This window comes from Frankliniella occidentalis, unplaced genomic scaffold, assembly GCF_000697945.3.
Source record: "Frankliniella occidentalis isolate FOCC.00 unplaced genomic scaffold, Focc_3.1 Scaffold7, whole genome shotgun sequence".
Classification (NCBI taxonomy): domain Eukaryota; kingdom Metazoa; phylum Arthropoda; class Insecta; order Thysanoptera; family Thripidae; genus Frankliniella; species Frankliniella occidentalis.
This window is the reverse complement of record NW_026267137.1, coordinates 843746-863857: the sequence shown is the minus strand read 5'-3', so window position 1 is coordinate 863857 and position 20112 is coordinate 843746. Positions and strand designations below refer to the sequence as shown.

General features: G+C 52.8%; 2 protein-coding genes across 8 annotated transcripts in view; both read left to right on the top strand.

Annotated features, from left to right (window-relative positions):
• Window positions 1-7204, top strand: part of LOC113210347 (uncharacterized) — a 7546-nt gene extending 342 nt beyond the window's left edge. The window contains exons 1-6 of one of the 3 annotated variants that reach the window (XM_026428306.2): window positions 2933-3053; window positions 3920-4054; window positions 4565-4704; window positions 4783-4905; window positions 5645-5914; window positions 6002-7204. In XM_026428306.2, coding sequence (XP_026284091.1) covers window positions 4050-4054; window positions 4565-4704; window positions 4783-4905; window positions 5645-5914; window positions 6002-6273 — 810 coding nt within the window. In that variant the 5' untranslated portion in view covers window positions 2933-3053; window positions 3920-4049 and the 3' untranslated portion in view covers window positions 6274-7204. Of the gene's footprint in view, window positions 1-2932; window positions 3054-3520; window positions 3540-3919; window positions 4055-4564; window positions 4705-4782; window positions 4906-5644; window positions 5915-6001 lie in introns of those variants that run through there. The other 2 variants (XM_052273398.1, XM_052273394.1) reach the window with 2 other exon arrangements.
• A 339-nt stretch (window positions 7205-7543) lies between these two features.
• On the top strand, window positions 7544-14140 carry LOC113210344 (uncharacterized). Of its 5 annotated transcripts, none has more exons than XM_052273257.1 (13): window positions 7544-7744; window positions 7843-8136; window positions 8279-8351; window positions 9463-9566; window positions 9651-9898; window positions 10005-10113; window positions 10200-10325; window positions 10426-10762; window positions 10853-11268; window positions 11369-11473; window positions 11580-11726; window positions 11807-12476; window positions 12556-14140. In XM_052273257.1, exons 4-13 carry the CDS (start codon window positions 9488-9490, stop codon window positions 13376-13378), a joined length of 3060 nt encoding a protein of 1019 aa, XP_052129217.1. In that variant the 5' UTR covers window positions 7544-7744; window positions 7843-8136; window positions 8279-8351; window positions 9463-9487; the 3' UTR covers window positions 13379-14140. The 5 variants fall into 5 exon arrangements, with proteins under 5 accessions (XP_052129217.1, XP_052129207.1, XP_052129204.1 ...); XM_052273247.1 differs by having other exon boundaries at window positions 8245-8351; XM_052273244.1 differs by having other exon boundaries at window positions 7843-8150; window positions 8245-8351.
• Window positions 14141-20112: the final 5972 nt, after the last annotated feature.

Here is a 20112-nt window from a genome sequence, read left to right as displayed (position 1 = left end):
TTATTTTCGTCCACCAACACAATTACCAAACTGATGCAGATGAATGGGTGTACGATGCGAGGTGGAGACCTCCCCCACTCCCACCCACCCCCTTCTCTCACTTTCTGTATGCTTTGCGCCCAAGGGAAACTATTCATGTGTCGAGTAGGCGGTACTATTTCTGACGCGCGGTCACGCCAAATGACGCCAGGGGCGCAGGGTGCAGCGTAGATGCCGCCCTTTTCGCAGCTTCAGTAGATTTACGAGACGAATTCGACCACAAACACGACCCTGTTTGTAGGTTATAAAGAGTTGTAGCCACAAGCTTCACACGACGCTGATTGGTTGTCGTCGATGAAGTTCTCAGACTCGCCGCTAGTATGCGACATGCGACGGTCTAGCGCGACGGGTTCGAGAACCACGACGCCGTCAACCAATCAGAGTGAAGGAAGACACTAACCAGAAAACTGTTCGTGTGGAGCGATGACGTTCGCCTTTGGCTCCAGTTTTCCTCGAGTGAAATACCCTATTCGTAGCTGCTACCAGCACCAACACGTACGCCGAACAGTTAATACGATGCCTCCCGTTCGTCGCGTCTTTCCGTGCACCACAAGCGCGACTTGGCGACGCCAAAACACTCGCCCCCCCCCCCCACTCCATGCAACTCAAGCGCCCTAGCTGCCCTAGCGCTCGCTGGCGACCTGTCACACTCGCATCCCCTGTATATACACCCCCCAGCCACGTGAAGTCTTAGGAGGTCCGTCGGCACTGCCAAATTAGCGAATAGATATCAAAATCCCGTAAGTGTGGAGGGCATATCTACCCTGCGGGGGAGGGACCTAATATCCTCCTGGGAGTGCTGCAATTGACCTTTTACACACATGCATACCAACTTCTCTCGCATGAAATAACAAATTAACTGAGTGACTGTGTTGAGAACGAGTCGTGGCCTACCTCCCCGCTGAAAATTGTTCCCTTGAATTAACGGAGAATCCCTTTGATCAATGGAAATTTAACCACTGGAAAATATGACAGAATGTTTCTGTAACTTGAAGCGATTTTACTCTACAGGAATTTTTCCCTTGAATCAATGAAATTCCTCTGAGTCAAAAGAAAAATTCTATCATATTTTTATTTTCATTGACTCGACGGTGTTGGAGGCACTCCCTCTCAGCTCGCGGGCATGACCTTAAGCGTAGGGGGTTGAGAACCGAAATGTCGCTTGCGCGGATTAGGGGGGTGGGGCGGGTGGCTCTGGGCGACGCCGGTGTTGGCAATACTCGGGGCAGCCAATCTGGAATAAACGTTATCGAGTATGAGGAGGTGAGGAATGGTATGCAGTATCTTCGTCGCCGCTCCCTGGGTTGGGCGGGCGCCTCCTCGGCCACACCAGGACGCCGCCGCAGACAAAGGAATCTGCTGCGCGGGGGGCGCGGCGAGGGGCTGAGCGGGGTGGGCGGGGCAGGCGGGGGTCCTCCGGGGCCAACGGCACCCGCACCGCGTCAACGGCGCCTCGATATGTAGGCCACGGAGGAGGGCAGCCCGCGCTCCGGCCGCGCTCCGCCCCGCCGCTCGCCCTCCTCGGCCGTCGTGTTGAATGTGGGAGGGGTGGCCGCGCGGCGCCGCGCGCCTAGGGGTGGGTCCGGCCGTCGCGACACGCTGGCGCCGTGCTGGCGCCACCCCGGCGCCGCTCCACCAGTGGCAGCGCGGGAAGAGAGGGTAGTGAGTGAGGGCGGCCAGGGCGGAGGAGGGGAGGCGGGGCGCTGCTGGGGCGCTGGGTGACATGGCGCACCCACGTGGTCACCGCGTGGCGGGGCGTGGCGTAGCGCGGAGGGGTACCGTGGGGTCATTCCCCCCGAGAAGGTGAAATGTCAACGTCCCACCCTCCTCTCCTTGCTCATGGTTGCTTCGGGTTCCGTCTACGCGACGACTTTGGCTTAAATTGGATGTGTAGCAGGGATGCTCCAACATGAAAGCGAGGACCACTACTTGCGCATGGTTTCCCATCTCGGATTTTGGATCAAACGTACCTTTTTTGCAAAAAGGGTAGCCAAATTACATATATTTCAATTCAAACAAGGCACATTCTGCTCGAATCCGAGATCGGGAACCATGCGCAAACCCGTGAGCAAGCATGCTCGGATTGTAATTTTGGAACACTCTGATGTGTAGCGATCACTTGCTTGCTTTAGACAATGACTTAATGTACAATGCCTCCTTAGTTTTAAAGAAGAACTATGCTCAAAATACAAATTCCCTTCAATAAATTCAGAACCAGTCCCGAGAATGACGGTCGGGTAGCTGACTGGTTCAGCTCGGTCCAGGTCCTCTCTGGAGATCCACGGTTCCGCGGTGCACAGGACGATGAGTTTGTCTCACATCGTGGCTGACCAAATGCCATGCCGCCGGCGCCTACGGTCCAAGCGAATAGGCAACCCGCCATCACGCGTCCATGTCCTGCGGCGTAACTTTCGAAAGTTTGGTCGGCCAATTATCCTGGTGTAGTACTAACTGGAGGAAAACTCGTTTCACCTTTTTGGCGCCCATGCCCTTTTATTGGGGACGAGTGTGTGTATCGCTTGCAAGAAGCAACCGACGGGACTCATCAAAATAATAATACCTAAGAAATTTTTCGTCAAGTTATTATTGACATGCGTAATTTTAACGTGAGCCAGACACACTTTACACCCTCTCCGCCTTTATATGTTTATACCCAGCCAACCCTACCCATTGGAACACTGCCACATACTTGGGAAGAATCCTCAAAACATGCCTCCACAAATCTTGTTTTCCTGGAGATTTGCTCCAGTTCCATGGAGCGCGCGCGCGCTGCGGCGGCGCTGCTGAGGGCGGTAGCCTCTGGCGCCTCCCGCGCCCCGCCGCTCCGCGCCACGCCCCGCCACGCCCGGCCGCGCCGCGACGCCGTGGACGCGCACGCTAGGCTAGGCCAGGCACCACTGCCAGAGCTCCGCAGAGCTCAGTGTGCCTCCGGACCGCCCAGCGTCCCGACGCCCGACGACGCCCGCGACGAGCCGAGCGCCTAGCCGCTCCAGTGCAGCCCGAGCCGCGTACGCGTAGGTGCCCCAGTTTAGTAGACGGCCGAGCCCGCCACTTCCCCTCTTCCCCTCGTCGTCAGGGAGCCCTTTCCGCGGTAGTGGTCGTGGCACCCGGAGTCCCGCAGCGCCGTCGTCGTCGTCCGCCCCGCGAGCGCTGCCACCGCGCGTCCCGGACAGAGACGCGTCCACTTCGAGAGTTCGACGGGCAGGTGTCGGTCCTGGTTACCGCGGCCGCCCGCCGTAACGACGACGACGTCGCAGTGCCACCCGTAGTCCCTGGCACTCGCGCCAAGCCAGGGCGGGAGACGCCAGCCCCCCCCCCTCCCCACCTCCCCCTCGGGGAAGCACAATAACCCCCTCCCCACCCATTTTCCCGGGCACCGCGGCTCGCAAAGTAGGACCCGCGGCGGAATGGAGCGCCTCATCATCCAGCCGAGTGTCCGTCAGAGTGGGCGTCGTCCGTCAGTCCGCACGGTCCGACTGGGCTGACCCACGATATAGCAGGTTGTGGCGTGGCGTGGCGTGGCGTGCCACAACCGAGGCACGGCGCCGTGCTGCGACCTTCGGTGCGTGGTTACCTTGAAATAGCTCGCGGCCGCGGCGGCCCGGGCATGAGCCTCTCGTCGCGCGCGCCGCGCACTTGCGGCTCAAGTTCAAGGCAGAAACCGCGCTCGGCGTCTCGTGAGCCACGCCTCTCGGTCCGGCGATACTACACCTCCACACGGAGACCCTCCTGATAACGCTACGTCCCCCCCCCCCCTCTTTTACTCTCGTACAGGCAGTCGGCCAGTCGCCAATCCGCCGCCGGCGACGCTCGTTCTGCTCCGGTCCGCCCAGCAGCGCGGCTGCAGTACTGTTTTCATTGTTGTGACCCTCTCTCTCAGGCGCCCTCCTGCTCCTCCTCCGGAGCAGTGTGACTCTCCCCGCTCCAGCAGCCAGCAGCACCTCACTCCGGCGACACCGCGGCGGTGCGACAGCAAGTAGGAACTGTCGACGACTTCCAGCACCAACGCCATGAGGTAGGTGGCGGTGGTGGTGCCATTTGGACCGCGACCTCTCCTAGAGGAAAAAGAAAACAGTGTTTAAAAAAAAACGAGAAAAATAGGACTGCAAAACATTACACAACAAAATAGCATTTGCACACATTATTTCGTTATCATTTGATCTTGCCGACCATCTTGATCATTTGAGAAACCATAGTTACCTTAACACATTAAATACCTCAAAAAAAAAAAATGTAGGTGGTTTTTCTGGTGTTCTCGCAGTGTAGAGCAATCATAGGACTAGTGTCGTGGGCCGCCGACAGGTGGCGCTCCACGCTGACATGAGTGAGGAGCACGACCGGCGGCGCGCGACTCTGGACACTGTTTGTAACACTTGTAGTTTACTTATTTTTAAAATCCAATCTTAATACTCATTTTGACGGTCAGAGGTCACCGCGCGGAATCAAAACAAAGTTGGCCGCCGCTACCCTTGCGATGTGTTTTTGTATACAGCGGCTCGCCGCCGCCTTACCGTCGTGTTCACAGCTCCAAGCTCGGCAAGGCGCCGGAGCCCGAGAAGCGGGTCGGCAAGATCACCACCAGCACCGTCAACAAGTCCGAGACGGTGGAGATCAAGACGGCCCTGCTCACGCCCGAGCAGCTGGACGGCAAGAACGGCACCCACGGTACGACACCGCATCCTCTGAGTGAGGGTGAACATTAAACAACACACTCTATTTTGGCGGCATTTCTGCGTTTTGCAGCTCCGCCGGAGACTACGATCGCCGTGGAGGACACCGAAGTCGAAAAGACGGCCGAGGGTAGCGTCAAGACCAGGAAGCTGTCCCAAATCAAGCAGCGCGTGTCCCAAGAGTTTGACGAAAACAGTGAGTATTCATTTATTAGTTTTAAAGTGTATACACCGGTATCACACCGGACGACCGTGGCTTTCGAACGGGAGATAAGACACTTCCGCTCGCGGGGGCGTATGTTCTATCAAGGATTTCTGCTAATAGAGATTCATGTCAGACTAAGGGGTCGTCAAGAAGGTAGGTCCGTCGCAATCGCCGGTCAGATTAAGCCCACATTGCGAGCTCTCATGGCGCCTGGTGGGTAGGCATCACTTTGCTTGCATTGCATGCGTGTACTGCGGCGTGGCCTACCACGAGCCTCGCAGGCGCCGAGCTCCCGCGTAATTAAACGAATGAATCTTGAGCATCTTGAGTAAAACGGACGTGTACATTCTGGACGATACCTAATTCCCCACGCCGGCCGCCCACGCCCCCCCCCCCCAAATGTGTCCTCAATTCTAGATAAGCAGAAGTTGAAATCGCACCTCGGCCTGCGCCGCGCGGTGCGGCACGCAGGCCGACTAGAAATTTCCCCTCCCGCCCGTCCACCCCACCGCTGCATCGGGGGTGCACGCACCGCGGCGCGCTCCTCACAGAAGCAAAGGTCAGGTCCCTGGGCGCCCTGGGCTCGGGTCAACCCGGCCAACGGGCCAACCCCGCCAACGGGCCAACCCCCTGGGGCTGTGGGGAATGGCATGGCTGCGCGTTCTGCCTTCTCCGAACTTGTCGAAATTATTTTATGCACCTCGTAACGTTCTCCCTCCTGCTTTTACAGAGACTGCGAGGAAATGGCTCGTGTGGACGGGCCACCTGCTTGGCGCCTCGGTGCCGTACATCGCCATCCTGGTCGGCGCCATCTGGCGGGACGACTGCCCCGCCAACCGCAACATCCCCATGCACCTCATCGTGTCCGGGGTCGTGACGTCGATACTCCACCTGTCCACCTCCATCGACATGGCCCGCAAGCTCAGCTACCTCAAGGACTCCCAGAAGCCAGCCATCTTCTCCCTCCTGTCACTCTTCATGTTCATCTGGATGATCCTGGGTGAGTGGGATGTGCACTTGGCAACTAAGATACATAGACGCTTGAAGAAAGTGTATCTTCTACTTTCCCCGATTTTCCTCTCCGCAGGCTGCGTTTGGACGTTCGGGATCTACACTCCGGAGTACGACTACGGCCAGTACTGGCCGTACAGCGCGGGCTACTGCAACAAGACGCTGTACTGGTTCGCCTTCGTGTTCAACCTGGTGTCGCTCATCTCCTTCCTGCTGGGCTGGCTGCTCTGCTGCTGCGTCTGCAGCATCCTCTGCAACACCAGCATCATCACCTGCCTGTGCATCAAGAAGATCAAGAAGAAGCACGAGGAGGAGGAGGCCGGCGAGGCCACACCGGTGCAAGTCTGAGGGAAGACCAAGTTATTGTGCACTCTTCGGCAAACGCATCGCGCGGGAGAGACTTTTTACCGATCGACGTTGTGTAATAAGCGCTTGCGTCGCGTGTTTTATGCGTGGACGCTATCTGTTTTTCTTGTGTTTTTTTTTTTTACAAAAAGAAAATTTATAGGAATTTATTAGTAAGTTGCAAGAAAGAATCCCAAAGAACACAGTTTCGTCAAAATGACATCAAGTCTTGTGAGTGTCGAGACTTTGTCAGTTTGGCGGTCTGCTTCGACGTCATTTTGACACCAAGTGATTTAATTTTTGAAATCAAAATGATGTGGGCCACCAAACAACCACAAAGCTTGACACTAACATCACTCGATGTGATTTTGACAAAACTGCGTTCTCAAGGAAAATGCGTATTATTACACTTAATGTTTTTTAAAAATATTTATTTGTTTAGATCGTACTACTACTATTGTTATAACAGGCACTAGTGCCGATTGCATAGTGACGTTGAGCTCTTGCCTTGAGTGAGGAGGGGTGAGGGTAGATCTCCCTTTCTTGTACTCTGCTTCCCTCCGAGCTCGATCTGGTAATTCCCTCTTTTGTATGAATCTGTTTTGTGTGATGTTTAGTTGTTTTACCTCAAAGACTGTCATTCGACTCTACCTCCAACTTCACATTTCTCCGATGGTTTTTGATTTGGAAGACTACGTCCATAAGTTCCTCAGCGCCTTCCCTTCATTCATCATTCATTAGGCTAAGTATCGAAAAAATGACCTGAATGAAAATTCGACAAAACCAAATGTCACCCCGTTTTCCCATTTATACGTCCATAATCTTATTTCATATATACTATATATAGAAGCTAAAACGCTGTATTCGCTCATTTGTATTTTTAGAAAAAGACGTGGTGCAGATTAAACACTGGAGTCACTTAAACAACAACAAACGTCCATGTTTTTTTCCTCCACACCGATCCAGCAAGTGCCAGTTTACATGAGAGTCTCCAAAGTTCCCTTTAGCAGTCACTGTGCAGGCGACTCGGCCAAAACTACGCGACCCTAATTGTTGCAATAAGGAGATGTGCTCGCCTCCTCTCACTATACTACTCCCTGTGCCCCCCTCCTCCCCTTTGGGTCGCTCCCACGCACGCCTCTGCATGCTTTCGGAGACTGGCCAATCTGAGGAGGTTGTTTGGCCAAAGTAGGAGGAGAAAAGAGGTGGGGGGGGGGTATTGGAAACACTTTTTGCGCGGGAGCCCCTGCAGCCCAGCCCGGCGCTTGCTCGCGCTGCTCGCGCCCGCTATCACACCTGTTGGGCCAGACGTACGCGACGCACTCGCGGCCCGCCCCCGCAGCCATGGCAACCCTGGACCCGGCGGCGGCCTCGCCGACCACGACGGCGACGGTCGCCGCCGTCCTCCTCGTGCTCACGTCCTCGTCGGCGACCTGCTCGGCCACCCACTCACAGCAGCCAGCGGACGTCACCAGTGAGCACGCGCTGGCAAGCTCATCGCTGTTTTCTGGTTTTGGTGTTGGCCCCGGGCGGCTCAAGCCCTGCTGCTCTTGTGCCCCCTGCCTGTACCAGGGTGGGCGAACCCTGCCACGACGGACAACAAGGGTGGCAGCAGGCTGGTGTTCGAGTTCTACACCAGCCCCGAGCCGGGCGCCGCCGCCGACGTCATGAGGAGCGGGCCCGAGGCGTCTGCGTCGTCGGGCTCCTCCCCCAACAAGGCTGCCGCCCTGGCGAGTAGCACGCCGTCCTCCTCTTCTTCGTTCGTCGGCGAGCGCGAACCTGCACCATCCCAGCCGCCCCACGCCCTCAGCCCGCAGTCGAGCTCCCGGCACCCCAGTGTCATACCTGTCGGAACTGCTTGAGATGGTGGGAGGGAATGTGTCTGTATGGTTTAGGCCTTTTGCAGGATTATTTCGATTTTTTTGTAATCTGCTTCTATCTGTTGCTGACCACGTATTTTTTGGTTTGCCCCAGTGCGGTGCTACCCATCAACTCCTTCTGTCCCCAGTGTGAACCAGTGTGCGTCTGGGCCCGAGGATCGTGATCATTCATATATTTGCCTTCATCAAGGTTCAACAATAGTAAATGACCACTCACTTATTTTGATATTTCTTATTTTTGAATGGGGCCTAATGATGCATCATGTCAGTGACATATCATTATCACTCATATAGTGTGATGTGATGGATCAGTGAACCCCTCGCCCTAAGTGATACATCACTCCATCGTTATCCTTTATGAAACTTAGCTGTTGCCCCATTTCAAAACTCAAACAACCATCACATAGACTGGACCTATTGGACAATAGTCATATTAATCCACAAAAGTGTCACACCTCCGCTTGCATTTAAGCGAGCGCGGGTGGAGAAGTCTCGATACAGATCGATATTCGAAGTATTCGAGATATTCGAGATGCTCGAGATGCTCGAGATGTAGGGAGTGGGTGTTGTTATTTTGTGTGTTTGTGTGAGTGACGAGCAGACAATAGTTTTCTCTTGAGTTGATTATCACAAGGAAAACAAAAACAGCTCTAATTTTCAACACATTTGGGTAGCAATCATACCTTGAAATTCTCGGAACGAAGAACAGTCTCCACGAACAATAAGTCGTTTCGCGTGTGTCTGGGATATGCATCACGATGGACAAGGGAACTCATTCATGGCCATGTATCGCCTCTGTCAACGTTCGTATTAGGACGAAAATGGCAATCATTGCCTGTCGCACCATTCACCCGTCTTCAAGAATGTGACAAAGAAAAATTGCCAAGGAAATCACAGTTTGTCCTTTACTTTTTGTTTGGATTTTGTTGAGGTTTACAAGACACCATGGCTCAAAATCAGTAAGTTGGCCGGTTATGTACTCTCATATTTCCGTAATTTGTCGTGTTTTGGATTGCTTTTTTGCACAACTCTTCAAAAGGCCCTCTGTTACTTGAGCTCTTTTGTTATAAATTCAGAAATGCCTTCATATCAAATCGATGATGTACCTTTGAGTGTTTTGTAAGGTTAGGATGTATGTCTGTCAATCATTCTGTTTTCATTCAGTGTTTTTTTTTTGACACTTTCCAATTTTTTCTCGCTATATCACTGGCCTGATGTATATTTAATTAATTGCCGAAGCTAGCTCTCGGCTTCTTGAATGGTCCTTTGGTCATTGTATGTGTTTTTTATTTGGTATTCTTATTGTTCTCAGGATTGCTGGAACATTTCTAGGAAACATGGATAGAAACTCTGCCATGAATCCATCAAATTATGGTGCACACTCTGCATGGCACACTACTCGTAATGACGGCATGGGTGAGCGTAAAATATTAATGTACCATTCTGTCTACCCTTTTGTTTTATATTTGCCCCTCTTAACAATTATTTGTTGTTCTCTAGGCAATCTTGGAGAAATTCCATCAGTGTGGCCACCTTGGGCATCTTTACAACCGCACAACAAAGATCAAAATGTTCTTCTGGAGAAGGATTCACTGAGAGCAGCCACTTCAGCCCTTCCCTTAACTAACCACTACAAAACTTCACATGATTTACATTATGCTCACTACCCTCATAGTACATATTCTGCCCACCAGAGATTAGCCAATACTGATAATAGTTACTTAGGAAATAATGCTACTCCTGCACTGGTTAGTATAATCCTTTTCTGTTTTTGTTTTTTTAAAGTATTATTTAAATTGGTTGATAAATATGTACAATTTATTGATTTTCTTATTTCTTTTCTGTTTATTTTAGTCTAATGTTAGAAGAGAACAAAATATACAATTAGGCGAACTTGCACTACAAAAACAGGTTGAATTACCCAACTCTCATGAAGGTGCACCTGTGAACCGACATACAAAGGGTAAATCTGTTTATGTGTCCTGCTTTCTCATTTTGAAATACCTGAGGATATAGTTTGGTAACTGTCATCTTATTTTGAATTTTTAGATTGTGGGCAGCCAAATATTAGAGAAAACCATTCTATTCAAAGAATATCCCATCCAAATGATGGCAGTAATCCGTCACAGAACGTGTCTTGTTCAACCTCATCAGACCTTGGGGGAAAAAGCACAGGTACCTCGATAAATTTCTAAGTTGTGTCTTGTTGTGAAATAATTAGCTCTGATATTTCCTCTTCTAGTTCTAGTAATTTTATGATTTTACTGTTCTACAGGAGAAGAAAATTTAGGGACCAACCAAAAGAATGCACCAACAGCAGCTCATTGGAAAGAATTTCTAACAGGATTAAGAACGGGGCACTATGAGATGTCAGACACATTTCGACATCATTTGGATCCAGAGGCACCTGTTCATCTTCCTGAGGATTATGGTAAATCGGATGCAGAATCTGACCATGAAACAACAACAGACAAGGCACCTAAACAACCCAAGAAAACTAAAGTAATGGAGGCAAAAGAAGCTCTGAATCGAGGTCAAGCTCATATAAATGCAAAAGGGAAGCTTATTAGGGCTCGAAGGATGGGAGAAGGCTGTGCATCAAAAGGCTGCAGGTTGGTTTAATTTTATCTATCTACAACTTTTGTCAGTGGATGGTTTTGTTCTTGCTTTTCCCAATACTATAAAGTTTAAAATTGTTTAAGGTTTAAATGTGAAGAACGTATCACTAAAGAGGCCAGAACTAATATTTTTGAATATTTTTGGAATCTGGGTAATCACCAATTACAATGGCTTTTTATAGCCATGCATACAAGTGTACGTGCACCTAAACAAAGAACTCAAGATCCAATCAGGTCAAGGAGAAAAACATCTCGCTCTTACTTCTTTCGCCAAGGAACTGCAAAGATTCCTGTCTGTAAAACAATGTTTCTTCACACATTGGATGTTTCGGATTCCTGGGTTGACACGGCCATTTCAAAAGCTGCCAATGGAGTAGTTGTGGCTCCTGACTGTAGAGGAAGACACACCAAGGCAACACGGGATGGAAATTCAGGCACTAATGCTCCTGCTGAAGAACAACAAGTGACAAAAAAAAAGAAGCGACGGAAGAAGACTAAAGGTAAATTTATTAGATTGTTACTCCGAACAAAGTTTTTACTGATTCTTTTTTATTGCTGGGCGTTTTCGACTCTTCCTAATTTTGATTTTGTTTTAATTAGTGTTTGCTGAAGCTCTGCCAACTGTGAATGAATCCACATCTCAAGAAAGTATGCTTCCTTTACAAAATATTGCCAATAGAGATTCAGACAAATCCAAATCATCTGGTGAGCTTGAAAAAGACTCTTGCATGATACTTCGGTCTGCTTCATTCTTTTTCTTTAGCTAGAGAAGTGCCGATACTTAACGTCTTGGAGTATTTCTTCTCACCAGGTTCAAAAGACTCAGACAGCATGCTTCACGGAAATTCTGAGGGTAGGCTGTACAACATGCCACTTGGCTCTTCTATGGAAGCCAGGAATCTATGTGGTCCACTCGTCAACAACTCTCTTGGTTATGCAGGAAGTCCCCATATTGACGGTAAGCCTAGTAAAATAAGGATAAAGCTTCCTTGTTCCATAACAAACCAATATATTTTAACTTTGGTCCGGGACGAGCAGGTGGCAGGGACGGGGCGGGTGGACCGGGGACTGCGGACATGCCGAACCCAGCGCTGCTCCGCCTGCAGTCCGTGCTCCCCGGGATCCTGTCGGGGAATCTCGGCAACCTTGGCCACCTGGGCAACCTACCCCTCGGCGACCTCTCCGACACCCCGTACCACTGGATGGTGGGGTCGGGCGGTGTCGGCGGCGCCCCTGGGGGTGAGGTGGCCTCTGCGGGCGGCTCCGCGGGCGGAGCTGCCGACGCGCTGGCCGCCAACGCGCCCCCCAAGCCCAAGAAGCGGAAGCGCGCCGACGTGAGCGCAGCTCTGGGCGCGGCCGCGACCGGGATGGGGGTGGGCGTCGGCGGCCTCCTGGGGGCCGCGTCCGTCCCCGAGGCCTTCCGCCATCACCTCAACCCGGAGACGCTCGGTCTCCGGGACCTGCCCAACGGCGCCGTCGTGGCGCCCCTGCTGGAGGGCAAGCTCCGGCTGTCGGCCTCCTCGGCGTCGGCCGGGTCGTCGTCGACGGCCTCGGACAAGCAGCGCGCCCGCCAACGCGAGCCCGCGCGCTGGAGGGCCAACCTGTGCAAGGAGGCGCTCAACACGGGCAAGGAGCACGTGAACCTCAAGGGGAAGGTGGTCCGCGCCAGGCACCTCGGCGAGGGCTGCGTCGACACGTGCCGTTTTAGGTGAGTATCATTTGTGGCCCGACTTCCTCAAGTCGAGACTCGACGCACCTCATGGTTGTTTTCCTCTAACTCTCGACAGGTGCAAGGACCGTCTCGAAGAGGAGGACAGGCAGGCCATCTTCAACCACTTCTGGAGCCTGGGCGACCACCAGCTGCAGTGGCTGTTCATCTCCAGGCACACTCGCGTGCGCGAGCCCAAGCACCGCACCACCAACGTGGACCCGGAGCTGTCGCGCCGCAAGACGACCCGCAACTACTTCTTCACCGTGTTCCGCGCCGAGCCCAGCTCGCGCCGCGGCTACGAGACCGAGTGCGAGATCCCGGTCTGCAAGACCATGTTCCTGCGCACGCTCGACGTGTCGGACTCGTGGGTCGAGTCTGCCATCGCCAAGGTGCACCGGGCCCAGGGCGGCGGCCGGGACGACGGCGCGGTCGTGGACCGCAGGGGCCGGCACCGCAAGGCGACGCGTCGCGTCCCCGCGCACATCGTCGAGACGGTGCGGCAGCACTGCCGCCTCTTCCCTCGCTCGGGGATCCCGCCCAACTCCAAGGGCTTCCAGCGCCAGTGCCTCGCGGACGGCCACTCCGTCAGCAAGATGCACCGCATGTACCTGGACTGGATGCAGCAGCAGGCGCTGCTGGCCGCGCCTGGTGCGCCCGCCGCGCCCACCGCCACCCTCAGGCAGTACCGGGACATCCTGGCGGCCGAGCTGCGCGCCGAGTTCAAGGTGGCCAAGCAGGAGGGGTCCGAGGACGGCGACTTTGCCGAGGCCGAAGGCGGAGACACGACAGGCTGGGGCGGCGGCGTCCCTTGCCAGGGCCAGGGCGGCGATGACGAGGAGGAGTACATGGAAGTGCCTGTCAAGGCGGACTTTATTGCCGGGAGCAGTGTCAGTTTTTAGTTGTAGCCCTGTTGATCTTGTCACCTGAAGTACAATGGGTACTGTGGTATCCAGTTTCCTCTACTGAGTAGTGTAAAATAAGACCTAATATTATTTTTATTGTTTTGGTGATTTTGAAAGGCAGTCTTATGACAAGAAAAAGATCTGTGTTCATGAATATTTGTTTGGTGTCTGTAAGTTTTGATAAATACTTTTTGTTGAGTAAAATTTCTAGCAACTACTAAACCAAATATGAATGTGACGGGCCTTTTGTGACTAGTCCCCTGAAAATTATTGCATATTTTTATTTTTGTAAAACAGTTAAAGGGCGTCATCAAATTATGATGAATGTTTTTATACCACTTTTGTGTGATGAAGATAGTTATTTGATTGTAATCCTATTTTTGTTTAGTCTCGTGGTTAAGTAGATTTTATACTTGTTATTTAAAATTCTTTAAGCTCCTTTGCTTAGAATTTTAAATCAAAATTTACAAGACAGGGTCTGTGCTGCTTGGATGAAAGGTCTGAAAAATTTTGTGCATTAGCTAATTATGGTTTTGGTAATGTAATAGCTGACATTCCTTCAAAACTGCCTCAACAATACACATTCAGACAGTATAATTTTCATTCCATGACGATGTAAGTAGATAATCAGGGATTATAAATACTGATTTGTTGAACTTTAAAAATTCACTGAACAGCACTGTTTTAAAAACATTTTGTTTCAGAAATCCAAATAAATATCTATTCGTCCCGTGGTGCGAATAGTCATTACGTTATTGATTACGTCTTTGATCTGTTGTTTCACCTACTACCTCGAAACGATTTAAGTAATATTGCAAACGACTGCGTATCATTTGTTGCATTTGTTAAACGTAATTGCGGACATCACAGCTCGAAAGACAAACGCTAGAAACGCAGCCATGCAGCAGGTCAGCCTGTGTAGAACGGGACGTCCCGCTGCGCTACACCGCGCTGCGGCGCTACACCGCGTTGCGGCTGCACGCCTTCCCCAACACGGCGGCGCCAACCTAGAGTCCGCGGACTGATACGGACTCAACGTTAACCCGACCTCTGGCGACTACCTGTGCTTCCTACCGATAGGCTGAAGGACCACTGCTCCCGTAGGATTACGTAGAGCGCCTGATGGGTAGGCAAAGTTCTGCCTGCAGTGCATGTGCGGGCTGCGGGGTGGCCTACCCTGAGTCTCACAGGCGCTGAGCTTCTGCTCCGTCAAACGACCCTGTTTGCTCCAACCGACCGACACGGCCACGGGCAGCTTTAACCGGCTGTAGAAATAAGTCCGCACGGCAACGTAAATGGTCACGCCCTAGGTCTTAGAGACACACCCGCCACGTCGGAACTCCAAGTGGGGGACTTGGTGAAATGACGGGTTTAAAGTCCATTTGAAATTTGGTGGCCTGAGAAGAAAAATTGGTTTTAGAAGAATTTCAAGTACACTCGAACCAGCCAAAGAATGCTTCCCGATAGCATGGGCGCTTATGGGAACCAGAAGCATTCTTTCGCTGGTCAGACTGTAAATGGAGTTTCCAACCACCGACACGATCGACCTCCTCTCCCTATGTGGATCCGTGCGGATGCGCCGGAGACAACCTCACTATGTGTGCGTCCTAGCGCCATCTCTTGGCATCGCGGCGAGTCAACGTCAACAACAACAGTGCAACAGTCAACAGTCAGGGCGGGCATCGTCCGGGCCCCCGGCTGTGCGCAGCGGTCTCGTTTCGCGTTGAACACATCGGGAAAGAAATATCAAGTTATCTTTTGACCAAATATTATTCGTTTTCATTGCTTTTGGAGTGGCTGAAGCAACCCTTCGTGTTTTAAACGTATGTTCTCTGTGAAGACAGTGATTTCTGACAGCCGAATCGACCGATAGACATTATGGACTCTTGAAGCGACGACCCGTCTCAAAGTCGACCCCTGATGGACAAATTATTTGGTCGGTGACAACCTATATAACGAAAACAACATTGAAATCAACTATCATCTATATGAGGTAAAGTTAACCGTCCAACCAAACAAAAGTTTAAAATTGCCTGTGGGATGGTTAATGTTCGAGCTGCATGGTGTTTTCTCGAATACCTAAGGGTCCTGCAAAATTATTACTGGATTTAAATAATCTATGCTCATGATGTGTGAGTTGTCAGCTGTGTGGTTTCGGAGTTGCCTCTCAATTATTTTCAAAAGATAAGTAGTTTACGTGGTGATTTGACAGGATGGACCATGAGACTAGTGTTGTCAAAATTAATTTATTTCTGTTCGTAAGCGTTGGTAGCATACATGTTCTGAATGTGAATTCTTGGAAAGTTAGTATTAACAAATTCAATCCCCTCTCTCCACTGGCAGCTACGTAGCGTGTGTTTGATTGAAAAAAATCATTTGCAAATAAGTTGACCAAAAACTTGAGTGAATTAGAATCGATTCAGCCAGTATCAAGGAAGTGTAAATAACAGTAGTTGTGTCCCACATTATCCCGTGCTTTACCTTTTTAATTTAAAAGCTGATTTTATAACGGACATCTAAGTCCATTGTATGGTAATTTCTCAAGTCAATTTTTTTTCAAGTCCACTACTTAATTATACAGTAGTATGTGATGCGGGGAAAAGAGGGGAGGGGCAGGGGAGGATGTGTGAGGGAATTCGAACCGTGATCGCACTGACATGATCGTTGGTGTTGGAGGTACATTGTACATGATCGACGTCGATGATCGAGTGAGAGGGAAGTCGGGGTGGCACTGTGGGTTGCCACTGTACAGTCAGTTTTAAAACACAAACTGAATGAAGTATTCCGATAAAGCTGAAATGCAGACCAATGCGGGGAAGAAGAAAACGGAAATCGCTATGCTGAAACATGATGACTTCCGTTTTCTTGTTCCCTGCATTCTTCTGCATTTCAGCTTTACTGGAATGCTTTCAGGCAGCAGATCACCGCAGACGATGAGGTGGGCGGACTGGCGGACGGCCAGTCATCGCCACACCACCACCGTCTGCTGCTGGTTCTTCTCGCCCAGCACCCTCCTAGACTGAAAGAAAAACCCTACCCTACACTGACGGTGAGTTTAGGAGGAAGGGACGGTTTGGTGGCGGCAGGCGGCAGACAGCGCGGGGTGTCGGTGCTTGCGGGGGGTCGGGGCGGCTGCGGCGGGCGGCCTGCAGCCCGTGGAGGGGGGGTTGCTGCCCCCACGCGGCGCGCGCAGCCGCCTCCCGCTCGGCAGACGAGGCGTGCTGCCCGACCCGATCGCACGGACCACGCTCCCCTCCTCCCTCGAGTCCGGCCCCGCCGAGCACGCAGCGCCGCGGCGTCCAACACGCGCGGGTGTCATCGTGGTCGTCGCGCCCCCAACGCACGTGCGCGTCGTGTGCCGGCGCGCGCGCGCGTGTCAGTTGTTCGCGAGTGCGTCTGGCGGCCGCGAGCGCCGCGGGTCGTGTGTTGTGCGTTGTCGTTGTTCCTCTCTCTCTGAAAGTGCCCCCGTGAAGGTGCGACTCGGAGCGTTGTCTCCTGGACAGCCGTCCCCGGCCGGCGCGACACCTCCGCCAGGTTAGTGTTGTCGATCGCTGTGCATGTGTTTGTATGTGTGTTGCATGTGCGTCTCCCCGCGCGCGCGCGCGTGTGTTTGGTGAGGGGTGGTCGCCGCCGCCGTCAGGCGCCCGCCCGCCGCCGCACCACCCCGGTCATGTGGCGTGGGGACGTGTCGCGAGACTCCATAACACCCCTTATTACCCTCGTACAATGGGGGAAGGGGGCAGAGACAAGAAGAATGAGAGGTTTGCGAGCGTGCGGTGTGACTGTGTATGTGTGTGTGCGGGGGGGGGGGGGGGGAGTTTGTACAAGAGCCGCTACTGCTCAAAGAAGGGTTGTTGGTAAGAGGGAGGAGAGACTTTTTTTTTTGGTGCGCGCGCGCTCGTGTGAGCGAGACCACGCCTCTTGCTTCTGTGTCTGTTCTTGTGGCGCGGTGATGCAGCTCACACTACACAATTGGAGAGTCGTGTACTAAAAGGGGTGGCGGCAGGGGGAGCGGAGGGAGGGGCTGCTGGAGGCGGCAGCGACAGGTTCGCATGCACGGCCGCCGTTCGCACTCGGCGCGGCGGCGCCCGCCTTGAACACCGGGCAGAGTTTGTTTGCATTGAGCTTTCGCGCATAGCTGCGCGCAAAACTTTCGCTGCTAATAGTGAGGGCCTGGTCTTGGAGGCGTGCAGGAATGCGCACAGCGGCGCCGGGCCGCTGGTGCTCGAGGAGGGCGGCGGCGGGGGGCGGAGGAGGGCTGCGTACTGCTAAACGGGGAAATGTATTTGGCTTGTCTCTCACTTTAGGAAAGCAGCAAACTCCGCGCTCACGATACGACGCACACGTTGGGGAGCGGTTACAGCAGACAAGAGTGCTGGGCACTAAGGAGGGGAGCAAGACTCCGAACTCCTGACTGGTTGACGGTGACCTCCCTGCCACCGGCAAGCGGCGGTACCGGGTGTCCGGGAGAATACGCGGCAGCTCGAAGGGTTGCCTACGCTCTGGCTTGCAGGTGCCGTGAGGCAACCGTGGCGACCGGCCGCCTGCCGCCACCTCCACCGCTCCCCCTCTCGCCCTCGGCGCCTGCAATCCAGTGCGTAGGCAACCCTTCGAGCTGCCGCGTATTCTCCCGGACACAGGGGGGATGTACCGGCGGGTGTAGGCGGGTGTCCAGGCTAGGACATTACAGTACGATGGGTTGCCTATACCCCTGCAGGCAGAGCATATAGGCAACCCATCGTACTGTAATGTCTTACATTGGCACCCGGTACCGTTGAGTTGCCTACATGCAGGGGGGTCATGCTTTTCTACTTTTGATTCTGGTTTCGGCTCTGAAAAATATGCCCTAATTGTAAGAGCGACATTTAATGTTTTTTAGCTTAATTTATGTAATGTTCCTGGGATATCGAGTGGCGATTTTGACAGTCGCATTTTTTCAACGACGCTCGTCATTCAAATGAAGCTATTTTCCAGCTAGTTGCTCTCCGGAGAGTGATAAAGTTTGAAGCGTTGCGGCGCTCTCCAGTGCAAACCACGCTACTACCCTCTGCATTCGAAGTGCAGTGTTGCAGTTTTCACTGTAACTTCGCAACGTTTTAACAAGTATAGTGAGAGAAACAAAAGAAAACGTTCGAGGGTGTGGGGTGAGGAGGAGAGGGGTGTTGAAGCTTCTCCCTTCTTCCGAGCCGCGCGTTGTGTTCGTGTTCCTTCATGCATTATACACGTGCGATTCTGAACGGCGAATATGGAGGCACTGCTTGTTGGGCTCAGAGGCGGGGGGTGTGATGCGAACAGCACGAGCGCGGGGCAGTGCATGATGCCGGCGGCAGCTGCGCGAGGTTGGGGGGAGGCGGAGGAGGAGGAGGAAGAAGAGGTTTGTTTTCTTCTTGACCTTGTAGCAGCAGCTAGGAGCAGGGACTACTGCGTGCAGATGTCGGGGTGATGCAGAGACATCCCCTCTTCCCCCATGCGTTGTTATTGGATCTCGCCCCTGCCCCCGCCCCCCTCGCACTGCTCTCCATACCATACCCCTTGCTGCCGCCTTCTCTCCTCCCCACCGTGTTGCCCTTTATGTGTATTAGCTTCCGAAACCTCGGACACATACACAGGGTGACGGTACTCGACACGTTGTGGTTAACACTCGCAAGTGCTTGCTTGCCAATAAACCACTCTGGTAAAGCTGACGTGCAGAAGAATGCAGGGAACAAGAAGACGGAAGTCACCATGCTACAGCATAGTGATTTCCGTTTTGTTCCCATCATTCCTCTTTTCAGCTTTAGCGGAATTCTTTATACACCATGTCCGTTTGCGTCACCGTTAAAGGCAAGTTGCAAAGATTCGAAGAACTGGAAATGTGGTTCCGAGTCGCAGATCCCGAACAAGGCGGTGGTACTGCCTTGTTTGCGGGCCTCGGCTCTGTTTCCGATTTGGTTCCTCCTTTCTTCCCCACGTGCCTTCTCTGAAATGGTCTATTATTGCACACTTCGGAGATCAGTGCTGCTGTGGAGCTTTGCTTCACGGCGACACAGACCTTGTCCGGCGCCCTTTCCTCTATGTGCATCCCGTCCGCCGGGCAGCTAGCTTGCAGCGGGCCGAGAGGTACTGCAGCCTCGCCGCTGTCGCCTCGCCCTGGTCGCTGGTCCGGAATGGGAAGTTACTTTCCGCTTTCCACCCCCTCCTTCCCCCTTCGCCTTTCAAGTCCCCGACCTCCGCGACCCGCTTGCTCCACGCGGGCCAGGGGCGCTGCGCTGTGTGTAGGGCACCGCACACAGAATTCCCCTGAAAAGGAAACGTGGTATAATCTCTTCGTCAGTCTCTCTCCCCACTCTCCGCCAGGTTGGCATCTGAGATGAAAAGATTCGTGCGCTGTATACACTCCCCGGCCTTCGCCCCGCCCCGCCTCGCCCGGCGCTGCCCTGCGCGCGCCGTCTGCACTTTGCACAGGGAACGTGAAAATTAACACCCCTCCTCCCTCTCATCTTTCTCCCCACCCCGTCTTTACTCTCCGCACCCATCTTTAAAACTCCCGCGCTCTCTCCGTTTCCTCCGTGTCCGTCCCCGTCCACGGTACCTACGACTATAATTTCATACAACAAAATCAGAAAGAAAAAAAAGCTTGCAGCTAAATCCGTAAACTTTCATTTTTTCCTGGGCCCAACACGCGTCAAAAACTTGTGTTAAACGTCCGCGAGATTAATACTATTTGCACTTTGGCCTACAAACCCCCTGCT